At 31.9% G+C, this 13,248-nt stretch overlaps 2 protein-coding genes across 2 annotated transcripts in view; both read left to right on the top strand.

The window, feature by feature from the left end:
• The window catches only part of LOC126740252 (integrator complex subunit 2-like), a 57,191-nt gene extending 56,301 nt beyond the window's left edge, over positions 1-890 (top strand). Inside the window, exon 15 of the mRNA XM_050446190.1 lies at positions 477-890. Within this exon, the coding sequence (XP_050302147.1) occupies positions 477-766 (290 nt within the window). The 3' untranslated portion in view covers positions 767-890. The remainder of the gene's footprint in view (positions 1-476) is intronic.
• A 6,982-nt stretch (positions 891-7,872) lies between these two features.
• On the top strand, positions 7,873-11,290 carry LOC126740529 (chitin deacetylase 8-like). Its single transcript, XM_050446602.1, has 5 exons — positions 7,873-8,086; positions 8,536-8,732; positions 9,720-10,106; positions 10,295-10,487; positions 11,038-11,290. The coding sequence occupies exons 1-5, from the start codon at positions 7,931-7,933 to the stop codon at positions 11,221-11,223; spliced, it is 1,119 nt and encodes a 372-aa protein (XP_050302559.1). The 5' UTR covers positions 7,873-7,930; the 3' UTR covers positions 11,224-11,290.
• The last annotated feature ends 1,958 nt before the right edge of the window (positions 11,291-13,248 follow it).

Here is a 13,248-nt window from a genome sequence, read left to right on the forward strand (position 1 = left end):
TTCTGAGATCATACTATTATTATTTAAATATGAGTACATCTGACTGTATAAAATGTTCTCCAATATTTTAGAAATGGCAGGTAAAATTGCTATAATGCGCAAGTCGTTAAAGTAATTTTTGATTTTGGTAAAGGTGTTCCTATTGCAGTTTTCCAACTTTGAGGAAAATAATTTTGTTCTAGGCAACTGTTAATAATATTAGTTATGTAAATATCAATAAATAGACTGCAATATTTTAAAAGTGCATATTTAAATTCTCCTAGATTAGTATTTAAATACTAATTTAAATATTAATTTTTTTGAACGTCCCAAAAACAATTAAATTTGAAGAAAAAATGTGTTGTAAAAGCAGATTTCATATAAATTAAATTCGAAATATATTGTAATTATGTATAGTAAGGACGTCCAAACATCCCTGTCGGATATCATACTACGATTTGAACATAAAAACATCCTCTAAGTTATATTTTTTTCAGGTATTTCCAGTTCTCAACGCGTCAAACTATTCAAGCCCCTTCTGCCATCACTAGTTTTAATTAGCGAGGCATTTCCTCCTTTAATAGACGATATTGTTAATTTACTAATGCAACTCGCTAAAATATGCGAAAGTCAGGCCTCACTCGCCAGCCATTTTGACAGTCAACGTGGAAGAGGGTTGGAGATTTCAGCACAGGAGAGCGCGGAGCTGTGCGATTTAACTAAAAAAACGTTTACGGAAATTTTGGAAAAAGGTGTACTAAACTGTGCTGTATATAGGCAAGAATAATTGTCCAATTGGCAAGCAGTTAAAGTATTAAGATTTGTAATAGACTTTATTATTTTCCTGCGATAACTGTTATATTTTTTTATTGTTGTAATGATTTCTTTCAATAAAATATGTAAAAAAAAAACTGATTATTTTATTTTTTGTGAGCACCTTGCCCGTATATCGTCCGATCAGGACGGTCCTTTTTAAAATACGTGTTAAAATTATATAGTATTTAATTTTCCTCCTACTCCTCAGGCGTTTAGTACCACGGAGTGATGATTAAGTTTACTTAGTGCTTATAGCTACAAAAAAAGAGCATAAAAGCCCGTACAATTAATGTCAATTTCGGTTTTTCCCTATAAAAATTAAATCTGGGTATAGATATGGGTTAGTAAAACTAAATGTGTAGATGCTCTATATTTTCCGCTCAATTCACTTAGTTGAAAGATCACTGTGATTTTGTAGAGCTTGTTAGTGAATACTGTGATATTCAAAGTTTTATTGTCCAACAGAAAACAAATTCTAATAATAAAACAATTATTGAAATATCGGACAGATAATACAATAAATTTAGCAATGCAACAAACAACAATATCAAACTCATTAACTGGTACAATAAAAAACTAATAATAATGTAGGTGTTACATTAAATACTTAACTATAATAAACAATAATGACAACTAACAATCTAATTCTATCCGAAATAACAGGTTTGAAATGATTGAAAGTCATGCCAAACAGATCAAAATCAATCCTTAGCTGATAATCATTGAACCAAGTGCATGCTCTACATATGGGCTCTTTCTTGGCCAAATTGGTGCCATAAGTGCCATGATAAAATACACTGTATCTTCTTGTATGGATGTAGGGCAAAATTTAATAGCAAAATTTAAGGCTCTTAAGGAGATCTGAAGCAATCAATTTGATTGTTATATATTTTAAATTAAAACATCAAACTGCCACAAACAGCAGATTGCTGTAGAGACAGTGCATCAAATCTTGAAAGCAATAACTGCTGACTAAAACCCCTCAGGGTATACACCATCCAACTTAAAACTAATATATTTGTAAAATTTTCGTTGAACTGATTCCAGCCTGTGAATATGCACTGCATAATAATAAGAAAACCATACTAGTGATATGTTGTATAGTATACTCCTTTGGCATATTTCTTTATTGGGTGCCAAAATAGTCATGCAGTAACATGTCACAGAAAATCTGGTAAAGTTAAACGAAGAACGACAATAGTTGCCTGATCCGAGATTTAATAATTATAGTAACAACTTAATCTCCGTGGATCAAGCCCATGTTTATCGCATCGATGCTGACGTTTTTGTTGTTGCTCTAGTATTCTAATCGCTTTTATATCGTGATATAAATGGTGGTTTTTTATTAGCCTTTAACCTAGGGTCGATATAGAAACTTCGAACAGAAACATTCGATAGTATCTGCAAAATACAATGTCTGACGATAATGTTTGGACGACTAAATTGCCAGGAAAAATAATGCAAAATTCCTTGACCGGATTGATTAGTTGTACTCAAAATTAAATCGCCTAATATTTTCCTCCCACTTTGAGTCGCGCATGTAGTATTTAACTCACAAGACAGAATTTTTGCATATCTCTGAAAAATGCCTATTTGGAATAAGGTACTTTATTTTCAATGTGAAATGTTTCTTTACAATCAATACTTTTTGATTGTGAAAAGTAGAGAGTTCTTTCAAATGATGTAATAAAGTAATACTAAATAACAACTGAGAGTAACAAACCACTTATTATTACAATAATGAGCCTCTACTTCTTATCACTGATAACAAACAAAAACTGTTAAATCGTATGTTCTTTACACAGCAGCTGCATTTATTATTTGTAAATCTATTCTTGCGACATGGACAAAATCCACCACGAAGTTTTGATTGAGCATTTTTAGGGTTTATAACTATAGCCCTATTGGCGTTTGTGCCAACAATGCCCCGTATTTTTTTGGATTGCATTTATATTGTCAGTACCAAATGTACACATAGTACTATGAACTGGCCTGCTTTTTACTTATAGAAGCTCTGGCGGAATATCGAGCTTATTTTTGCCGAGTGTACCGATATATGTCAAATTATGATTTATATAAAGCCCGTTAGTAAATCCAGTGGATGAAAAATAGTTATCGGCAGTTATATTTCTTCCTGATTTATTTATTGGCTTGATCAGCCTTTTAACTATACTAGCTGCATCATTTGATAATTGATATTGAGCAGACGGATGTTTTCCACAATACACTCCATACTGCAGATATAAAATGGCCTCGAATTAACAAGGACAAATATATTCAGGACGTCTAAATAGACGACATACAGGTTTACTTTATATGAATTGACGATATCAGCAACTGCCCTGAAAGTTTCTAAAATTTCGTATTGATGTGGAAAATAACTGCTTGTACACTTATGTATATAAGTCTCGAAAACGTGTCTGAGAAGAGTGTGGAAACGTGGGTGGGAAATAATCTGATAATGTTCCATCACTTGCCCACAATACACTTGTATCGTGCATGTAAATCTTTACTTTCTTTATTGACTTATTTTAAATAAAGTAAGCCAGTAAATGCCATTAGTTTCTTAAAGTTAGTGGATAAACAATCTCGAGAACGTCCACGCGCCTCTCATTTAGTCGAGTTTTTGGTTAGTGTGAGTCACAATTTAAGTTAAAACTTTTATTGAAAAAAATATTTTTCAGGAGACATCTGACAGTTTGGTAATAATATTATCTTCTCGTTTTATGTGATGTTTATAAGATTTGTGTTTTAGCCATTTCCTACCGTTCTGTCCGACAAATAACAGTGTTTTTGATAACCTTTGAGGTTGTGGGATCGGCTCAGCTATTTCTTTTTCGTCAGAAGACATATACTATACTATACATCACCATCGTCAATATCTGCAATAAGACAAATCATAATTTATCTCGTTATTACATTGTAGACACTGGGCTTCGGTTTTCGGAGACACCATAATATTCTGAATTAAAAATATATGTATAATAACATTCAAAGTTCAAGTTAAATATAATCTCCAATCGTATATATACATATTGCGGAAGCGATCATTACGAATAGAGAGGTGCTTAACGGCGTAATGGTACCACAGGTGAACTGTGCAAAAATTTAAAAAAGTCTATAGTGAGATTAAATTTGTTAGATTTCTTCTAATAGCGTGACTGAAACCGGGTATACCAGTAATTAAAATTAGTTTTTTGTTCGAATGAACACATTTTCCATTTTTATAATATCCCTTTAACATATCTCCTGTTACCAAAAAAATGCTGAAGTACATTGATTGACCATTGACTATTTTTATTGAAACTTAATTTCCGGAGACCATTATTGGCCAGGCCGGTATATTGGGTAATTACAGTCTTCCGCAACTTCAGTTTATTGACGAAGAAAACTTTTAAAAGGTTCTATTTGTAATGCTAATTGCGTTTAAGCTCATCTTATTGTTAGTACTATGTTATTTGTTAATTGCTGTCAGTGCAATACTATTAAATATTTGAATGATAATATTGTTAGAGTTTTCAGCAATGTTGATAACTCAAATATATGATGAGCAAATGATGTTTTGTTGTCCTGTAAAATACACATCTTCCTGCACTGGCTGTTAAGGTATAAAATTATATGCCATTATAATTTGTACGATTTTCAAAATATAAACTCTAGAAAGAGTAAAAATTTCTGTATAGTATTCTTATGACATATTATTAAAACATATACTTTCAAATTTCTTTTAAACGCAAGCCTTCGGTTTCCTATCAGGTTAATTTAAAAACTTAATTATACTTGTTAGCTGTACATAAAAGTAGTTCATTTTTAGCAACGCATTTAGCTCTAATCTCTCAATTATTTCAGTAAATTATTTAATTAATTATACAAAGATTATTCGCGAGACCAAGACACCTGATATCCGGTGTATTTTTTAAAAAGGTATATGGACTTTTTAATATCAGGATCATTGTGACTTTAATAAATCCCTTCGTGAAAATTTTTTTCCGGAAAGAAAATTATCGAGATAAAGAGGGTTGATAACAAAAGTGCTTACACATTTGTATCTGAATTATTGACGCAAATCTTTAAAAATATTCCTTAAGTCACCCAACAAAACAGTTTTTTTGAAACGCTGAGTTTTGCTATGCATTCAATAAATGCAGAGCAAATTTTATCACTGGTTGAGTTTCAATAAATAAATAACGTAATTTCAAAATGTAAATATATACTCATTTTTCCAAATTAAAATATATATAACTACTATTAGGTGAATAATATTAAATAAAAAATTTACATTGTGCAAGTTAAAAATATAAAGGTTCTTTGAACAATTTTTAAAAAATTTTTTTTTTTTAAACAAGGTTTACTTTTCATTATCACCATGAGGTTTTTGTTATTGTATAATTATGTTGTAAATAATAACGCTAAACTCAATAATAACGGCACATGGAATGTTCAAGGGCTACTACAAGCTGGAAAACTACACATACTAGAAAGACAACGTGCAAAGCTGCGGAATTTCGGAAACTCATTTTAGAGACAAGGAAACATCAAATAGACCGTATATACATATATCTAGAGCAAAAAAAACGGGACGCAATGGGGTTGCCTTCATTGATAATAAGAAAATCAGCAAGTGTTTACGTTTCAGTTACGAGGCAGTTAATGGTAGAATATTAATATTGGTCATTCACTCGAAAGTAACACAAATATATGTGCCAACGATTGAAACTGCGGAAGATGAAATTGAAGAGATATACGGCAATATAGAGGATTTAATAGCGAAAACATCAAAATATAGGTAGGACAGATCGCTATAACCATTTACCCAAGTTCGTTGGTAAATACGGACTAGGTATCAAAAATTAATGAGAAAAACGTGTGACCCGTTTTGCAGTTGATTATAATCTGGCTATAGCAAGCACCACCCACGAAGGTTATCAGGTAGAACAAGACCGGGCGGAAATCACAAAAACCAAATGTAATATTTTCTATTTGAAATTAGACGGAAACATCAGTAAGAAACGTTAGGTCGAAACCAGGTGTTTTATGTGCATCAGACCATAAACTATTATTAGCCTTAATATCTTTCAAACTACCAAAAACTAAAACATGTTAAAACAAAAATACTAATGTAGAAACTCGCAACACAAGAACTTTTCAAGAGCATTTAAGAGCCACCCAAAGACCGGACACCTCTATAAACCTCAACTCTGAAGAACTGAATAAAAGCTGCAGTAAAATCTTGCACTACCATTCACTAGATATCCATTGACACAATAAAATTGATAGACCTAAGAAGAATGTAGATGGGACAAAAACATCCGTTGAAAAAATGTATGCACAGAACTACAACATCACGCCCAGCACAGATTGTATAATAAAGTACGTTATCTAGCTAAAAAATTTATCACAAACACAAATTTTAAATAACAAAAACGTATAGTAGATCCAATTATAATAGTGGAAGTATGGAGACAACACTGCAAAGATTTATATAAGTCGGTTAGTCGGACAACAACCGAAGAGCAAGCCACACTACAAAAAGGAGAAGTTGGGATTTTAAAATCAGAAATGGAAAACGCTATAACAACATTTAAACATCGGAAAGCAACTGGGGCAGATGGTATTACAGCTGAAATATTTAAAGTCATGGGATACTAAGGAAAATATGTAATGCACGCGTTAGGCTCTAAAATATGAAAAGCGGGTAAATAGCCAATCGAATCGAATCTATATTCATCGCCATCCATAAAAAAGGATCTTGATGGAATGTAATAAGTACAAAACAGTAACTCTGATTACACATGCAAGCAAAGTATTACTCAACATCATAATTGAACGTTTGAAAACATTTCTACTTTCACAAATATCGGACGAACAGAGAAGGTACACGGTACACGAGAGCAGCTACTCAATGTTTGACAGATCCTTGAAAAAGCGTGGGAACACAACTTAAAATTATATTTATGCTTCTTAGACTATACGAAAGCGTTCGACGCAGTGAACTAGTCACTTATGTGGAGAGTGATGGGTGAAATGAGTGTTCCTAGGCATGCAACATTTTTAATTAAGACACTTTACCATCACAATAACTTCAAGGTCAGAATATGGCAAACAGTGTCCAGAGCTGTTAGGAGCCCGGTGTCAGACAGGGATGCCTCCTTTACAACATATATAGCGAATCCATCATGGGAAAGTCATTAACGATTGGGAAGGTAGAATATCAATTGGACGAATAAAAATTAGTAATCTGAAGTATGTGGATGCCACCTTGATTATTACAGCAGGCAAAGCACAACTAATAAATATACTGAACAAATTAGAGAATATGGTTTATAAATCAACAAAACAAAGAAACAACGTAATGATCACCGATCTATCCAATGACACATTTAATATCGAAAACGTAGCAAGATGATGTGGTGCCCAAATGTGCTTATCTGGGGTGCTGGTAACTGAAAGTAAAGGCCGTTTAGAGGACATAAAGAGAAGTTTGGCAATGGCCAGATTAGCAACAACTAAACATATAATAATATGGATAGATCAAAGCCTATTAAAAGAGTGAAAGGAATGTTTTAATTAATTTAAAGAAAAATATATGCTATGTTAGCAAAGTCAATATTCCTTATCCCGCATGTTCTATATTAAGATCTAATATCTCTAGATTAGTCAATCCGTGTCCAAGTACATTTCATGACCTGCTGATTGATAAATATCGAATTTGTGATACGGCTGATAAATTATCTAAAAAATGTGATTTATAGGAAATTTTTGAGACTTTCTAAATTAATATTTTGTTTTAATTATTTTTTAAGTTATTATATTTTTAGACTCCTAGAAGGATGTGGTTTAAATGTTTAGTATCAATGCAAAATCTGCCGGTTTTTCCATTATATAAAAACACAATTTCCTAAATTAATATATCAAAATTATGACATCTTAAGTACCTGTAACATAACAAGTTATATAAACTGGCTTATTGGTAATCCCCAAATCGCAACAGTCTTAACTTATTGACAGGAGCTGAATTATATTTTTTTAAACTTAAAACAGCAGGATTTAGATAAAGATTTATATATAAAAGTTGGAAAGTAATGATCTTGAGACACTCAGTTTGGCGCCCTTATAAATAGGCTTTTAGACTAAAATGAAGTTCTCAATACTTTCTTTAGTCCTGTTAATAGGAATCTTTAATAAAATTCGAGGGGATGCAGAGGTGTGCGACGACTCGGTTTGCACCATTGATAATAACTGTCGATGCGCCTCCGTTAATGGACCGTTAGCTTTGGAAGACACACCACAGGTATCAAAAAATAAATTATAATAATTTAGTAATAAAAACTATGAAATAATTTGAGGCATTAAAAGTATAAAAATTACAAGTTTAAATCTAAAGTAGAACATATTTTCTGCAAATTTGCACTAGGAGCTCAATACTAGAACATGGGAAGCTACTTTTAAGTCATAATTTTTAATATTAAAGAGCAGATAGTTTGACTCCATCCTTCAAAATACTTTCTCTAATCCAGAAAATGCTTATACTAGAAGAACCAAAATACAAAAATTTTATAAATTAAAGAACAATGCTAAGAATCATAGCCTGTTCAAAACTACTCTACCCTTTGGAACTTCAAACCAATTTTTTTTAAAAATTAAGTACTTAATATTAAGTTACCAAAATTTCCAATGGAATAAATGTAAAATGTTATGCTATGTTTTATGATTACTTTCAATAAAATTATTTTGTTTCAGTTAGTGGTATTGGCCTTCGTAGATGCTGCAACTCAAGACCTCTACAAAAATGTTTGGGGACCATTAGTAGAACCTAGAAAAAATCCAGACGGAGAATTTATTTCTGCCACGTTTTATCTTCCCCACGAATATACTGACTACCAAATTGTGCATGATCTTGCCGTCTTTGGTTTTGAAATAGCTGCCCACTCAGTAACGTAGGTGTCTTTTACTTAAATTTGCTTAACAATTTTTACTTTAAAATTGTACCACTCTCGTCTGTATTGGAGCACTGCCATACATTACTGCTATGTTCTATTCGGTATTTTTATAATCACAGCATATTACATCATATCTTACCTGCACTTGAGGTTATCTAGTTTAGCTTTTCATTCAACATTTCAATGTTAAATACCTGATTTTACCGCTGCTTACCTTTCTGCTATCGAATTAAGAATTTCTCATTTCAGTATTTCGGCCTTAACCCTTTATACTGAATTTGAGCACCTCTTGCCATTCTGCCCTCGAGTTCAGCAGTTGTTTTAGGAGTTCTTTAAAGGTGAAGACGAAATTGGGAGCAATATTTAAATCCAGGTTATAATGCATGTCGAAATGCTGAACTCGATGGTGCCCTATACAGTATTCTGCCTTCAACTCTATATTGATAGAAATCGTATAATACTGACATAGATTTGAGCACCTCTTTTCACTGTCATTTCACCATCAGTTCAGCACTTCTTCTTTTTAGCATTTCAATATTCATTCATTCTAATCTGTGTTTTGATTATTGCTCACCATTTCGTCATTCTGTCTATCTTTCCTGAAGAAATGTTAAAAGAATTATGGTCGAGATGTGAGCGCCCACTTAGCATTTCGTCTTTATCTCTCCATTCCCTATGCAATTAAGCACTCTTCAACATTGTGATGTTTATTTTAGTACCATTCTGATATTAAGTGTAACAAGACAGATTGGTCTGGCCGTAAGCTTTATTTACCATTTCACCATCGATTTTTGTGAAGATGGACCAGTGAATTTGCGTGGGTGCTGAATTCAATGGCAAAATGGTTGAATGCCCAATAGCTCATTGAAGAAAAAGCTAATTTGGACACTTTTGAAAAATGTAAATCCCTGATTAGTCACATTTCATATAAAAATCGAGAAATTAAGTATATTTTCATAAGCCTATTATTTTAAATTTATTTAGGAATAACCCTCACCAAGAGTATTGGCGCAACGCCAACGAATCTCTTTTGGAGAGTGAATTTGGAGACCAAAAAAAAATCATCGCCAAGTTCGCGAATATTCCTGAAAGCGCGGTAAAGGGAACTTTGGTGCCGCAACTTGTCTTGGCCGGTGATAGCAGCATCACAGCTTTCGTTAAGCAAGGATTCGTATACGATAACTCATGGACGAGCAAAACTAGTTTGTACCCATATACGTTAGACTATGCTTCTGACCAGAACTGCGATACTGGTTCGAACTGTCCCAAGGAGTCTCACCCTGGATTTTGGATTGCTCCTATTATTGATTTGATTGCCGGTGATGGAGATGTGTGTGCTACTATTGCCGCTTGTTTCCGCGACAGTAATACGTAAGTAGCTGAACTATATAGCGAAGAAATTAATATATTTTATCTAAGAGCATAAATAATTGGAACAATTATTTTAACTGCCTGGCTCACTAATAGTTTAAAGATTTAAGCAAATATTAATTATTCTATTTTTTTGAACATCATTTTTCTGTCTTATACTTTTAAGTTTGAATCTCTTCAATTTTTAGACAAACTGCTCAGGAAATATCTGACTGGTTGGTTAACCAGATACAAACTGTAAAAAACAGCAATAGAGCACCACTTACATTGATAATTGAAGATAATTTGTTTAAAAGCGTCAATGAATCATGGGCCGGCTTAAATGACGCTTTAGATAGGATTCAGGAAGATAAAGAAATATTTTTGGTATCTCAATCTAGGGTAAGTAAAATTTTAGTGTAATTACCAATAATAATCTAGCGTTAAATTTGAATATGGACATGTAGTAACTAGAGAATTACGTTTCAATGTAATATACTTAAGTTCAGGGACAACCAGACTATTTGATAGTAGTAAAATTTTTAATTAAGCAGTTAATATTAATCAATTTCTAAAATAATGAATTGACATGAGGCCCGTAATCTTGCATTAAAATTCATTATAGGAATTTGCATTAAAATAAAAAACGAAATGCCAAAAATTAATGAAAAACTAAATTTTATCCTGGGCAAAACCAACTTTATTAATTTTTTAAATTTTTAATTAGGTTTTATAGTATTTATTGCTCATATTGGTTTATTTGGAAAAAAATTGTAATAAAAATATATGCTTCTAGTAGTATTTTTTTCTGATAAACCTTCAAAATCAGTGTAATTTGCTAACTCTCTGTAAGTTTTTATTATTCTTTTGAAAACTTTTCCAAACATTGATGGCTGCCATTTTAATAATTTTCTTTGCCATTTTTTTCTATCTACTTTTTCTGTTTTACAAGGTAATCGAATGGATGAAAAACCCAACTCCACTCTCGGAATTCAAAACCGCAGCAGAAACAGTTGATACCGGTTGCGTCAAAAACACATGTGCTTTAAAGAACCCCAGTGGAGACGAAAGATACATGGTTTCCTGCGTTCCATGCCCACAGAATTATCCTTGGTTGGGTAATCCTGAAGGACAATAGATGATTATGTAACTGATCGATAATATGTGATTTTAATAATAAAAAAATAAAAGTATTGTACATAAAATGACAGTAGTTTGATGAACTATTTTTATTACTTAGAGGAACTATCAAGCATTATTCATTTATGGAACATATTATTAAAAATACAATAATTTGAAAGCAGGAAATGAAAGTAGAAAAGACTAGAACAGTTAAATTAGTAAAAATTAGTCTGCGATCTTGTTTTTAAAAGAATTTAGTGAGTCGCTTGAATGAATCAAGAGAGTCATCTTCATTCATACTTTTCGATGATTTTAATTTCAATTTTTTAATTTCTTTTTAATGTATGTATAAACTTTAGATACTTTGAGCAAAGTATCTATTCTAAAGGAACTGGAGAGCAATGAAACCATTCATAATTTTATGGAGAAAGTAAAGGTCACTAACTTTTCTTTTAGAGCTTTCTAAGGACTGTGATCGTTTTGATCACTAAATCTGAAATTGAAATTAAAAATTTATTCTGAACATATCCAATACTGTCAATGTGAACTGCATAAAAAAGAGGCAACACTATAGAAGCTCCAGTTAGATCTTCAAGCATCCAAGAGATCAGAACAGAAGCAGCATTGAAAAAATTATAAACGACGAGTTGGTCACAGAGCAAAAGTTGTATTTCCAATGTAATTCTGCGATGATTTTTACATAAAGTAATGTACGAATATTTATAAAAGATAATCAGAATTTACAATTTAATTTTTATAATTTCACATCATTAGCAAAAAGTAAGCAATGACAGGAATTGATCAACTGACCCATATAGTTTAGAATTAGAATTAGAATTAGAGTAAGAATTAGAGCAATAAATGTACGTGCATGCATATTACTTCAGTGTTATTATTATGTTAACCAGTCTATATTAGATTTTATTTTATAATATTTTAAGTTCGAGAAAGAAAAAAAAAGACTTATGTTTTTATAATTTAAATAAAACCAATTATATCCATTGTTACGCCCTGACGATGGCCTAGTATAGGCCGAAACGTCGGCAGTATTAAAATCAAAAACCTTGAGTTTTATTTGATCCCAGATCCAACTCACTTAGCAAGAAGCATGCAATATTTTTGGGTCACAAAAACAAAACAGCTATCTGGATTTTTGTTACGTTGATTTTAATTATTCTTAAGTTATAATTTAAATTAAATAATCTGATTTACCAAAACTTAATATTTTGTATATTCTGCGATTTATTAACAAGAAGAGAGTAGACAATGTATTACTAAATTTCGGTGTTATTTTCCAATATCCATATTTTTAATTTTAGTTTAACATTCTTCACCTTTTCTTAATTTTTAACACCCTAGAAACAAACCATTTCCATAATATATCGCACGACTATGACATAAGCGCTGGTAGCAAAACCGACTTAGGCATAGTTGCTCAGCGTAGTAAACAACCCGTCTCCGCGCTACTTACCATATAAACTTAATTGGACGGTACAAAGAGGGTCTGCGAGTTTAATAATACGACGCCTCTTACGTCGGGACACTCTACCGATGGTCTCTTCACGGCGTTACTTTAATATAAGAATGGGCTGCAATTTCTACAGTTTATTAATCATTGCGATGCAGTGTATGGTCCATGATTAAGAACTACTGAAGAGTAGAATTCAGAAATTCCAAATGCATGTAAGATCTCCATCTTACTTATATAATAAAATAAAATTTCGCACAGATGTTCACAATATTAATACCCGGTATAAAGGAAGGCTAACACCTCCGCTTCACCCAACCGAGACTTATAAAAGATCATTTTCTTATCAAATTTTAAAAATTATAAATAGCTGCCACCACATGTAACAAATACCGAAAACATTTTTAGCTTATATTCTTTAAAAATTACATTTTTAAGAAATTACTGCAGGAACAATAAATTAATTTAGTGGGTGTTTCGTTTTTTTTTAACTTTCTTTTCTCTATTCCGATGATGATAACAAAAACAATGCAATAGACTATGTATTATGATATACATAGATACATATAACAG

Source organism: Anthonomus grandis, chromosome 9 (genome assembly GCF_022605725.1).
Source record: "Anthonomus grandis grandis chromosome 9, icAntGran1.3, whole genome shotgun sequence".
Taxonomy (NCBI): Eukaryota; Metazoa; Arthropoda; class Insecta; order Coleoptera; family Curculionidae; genus Anthonomus; species Anthonomus grandis.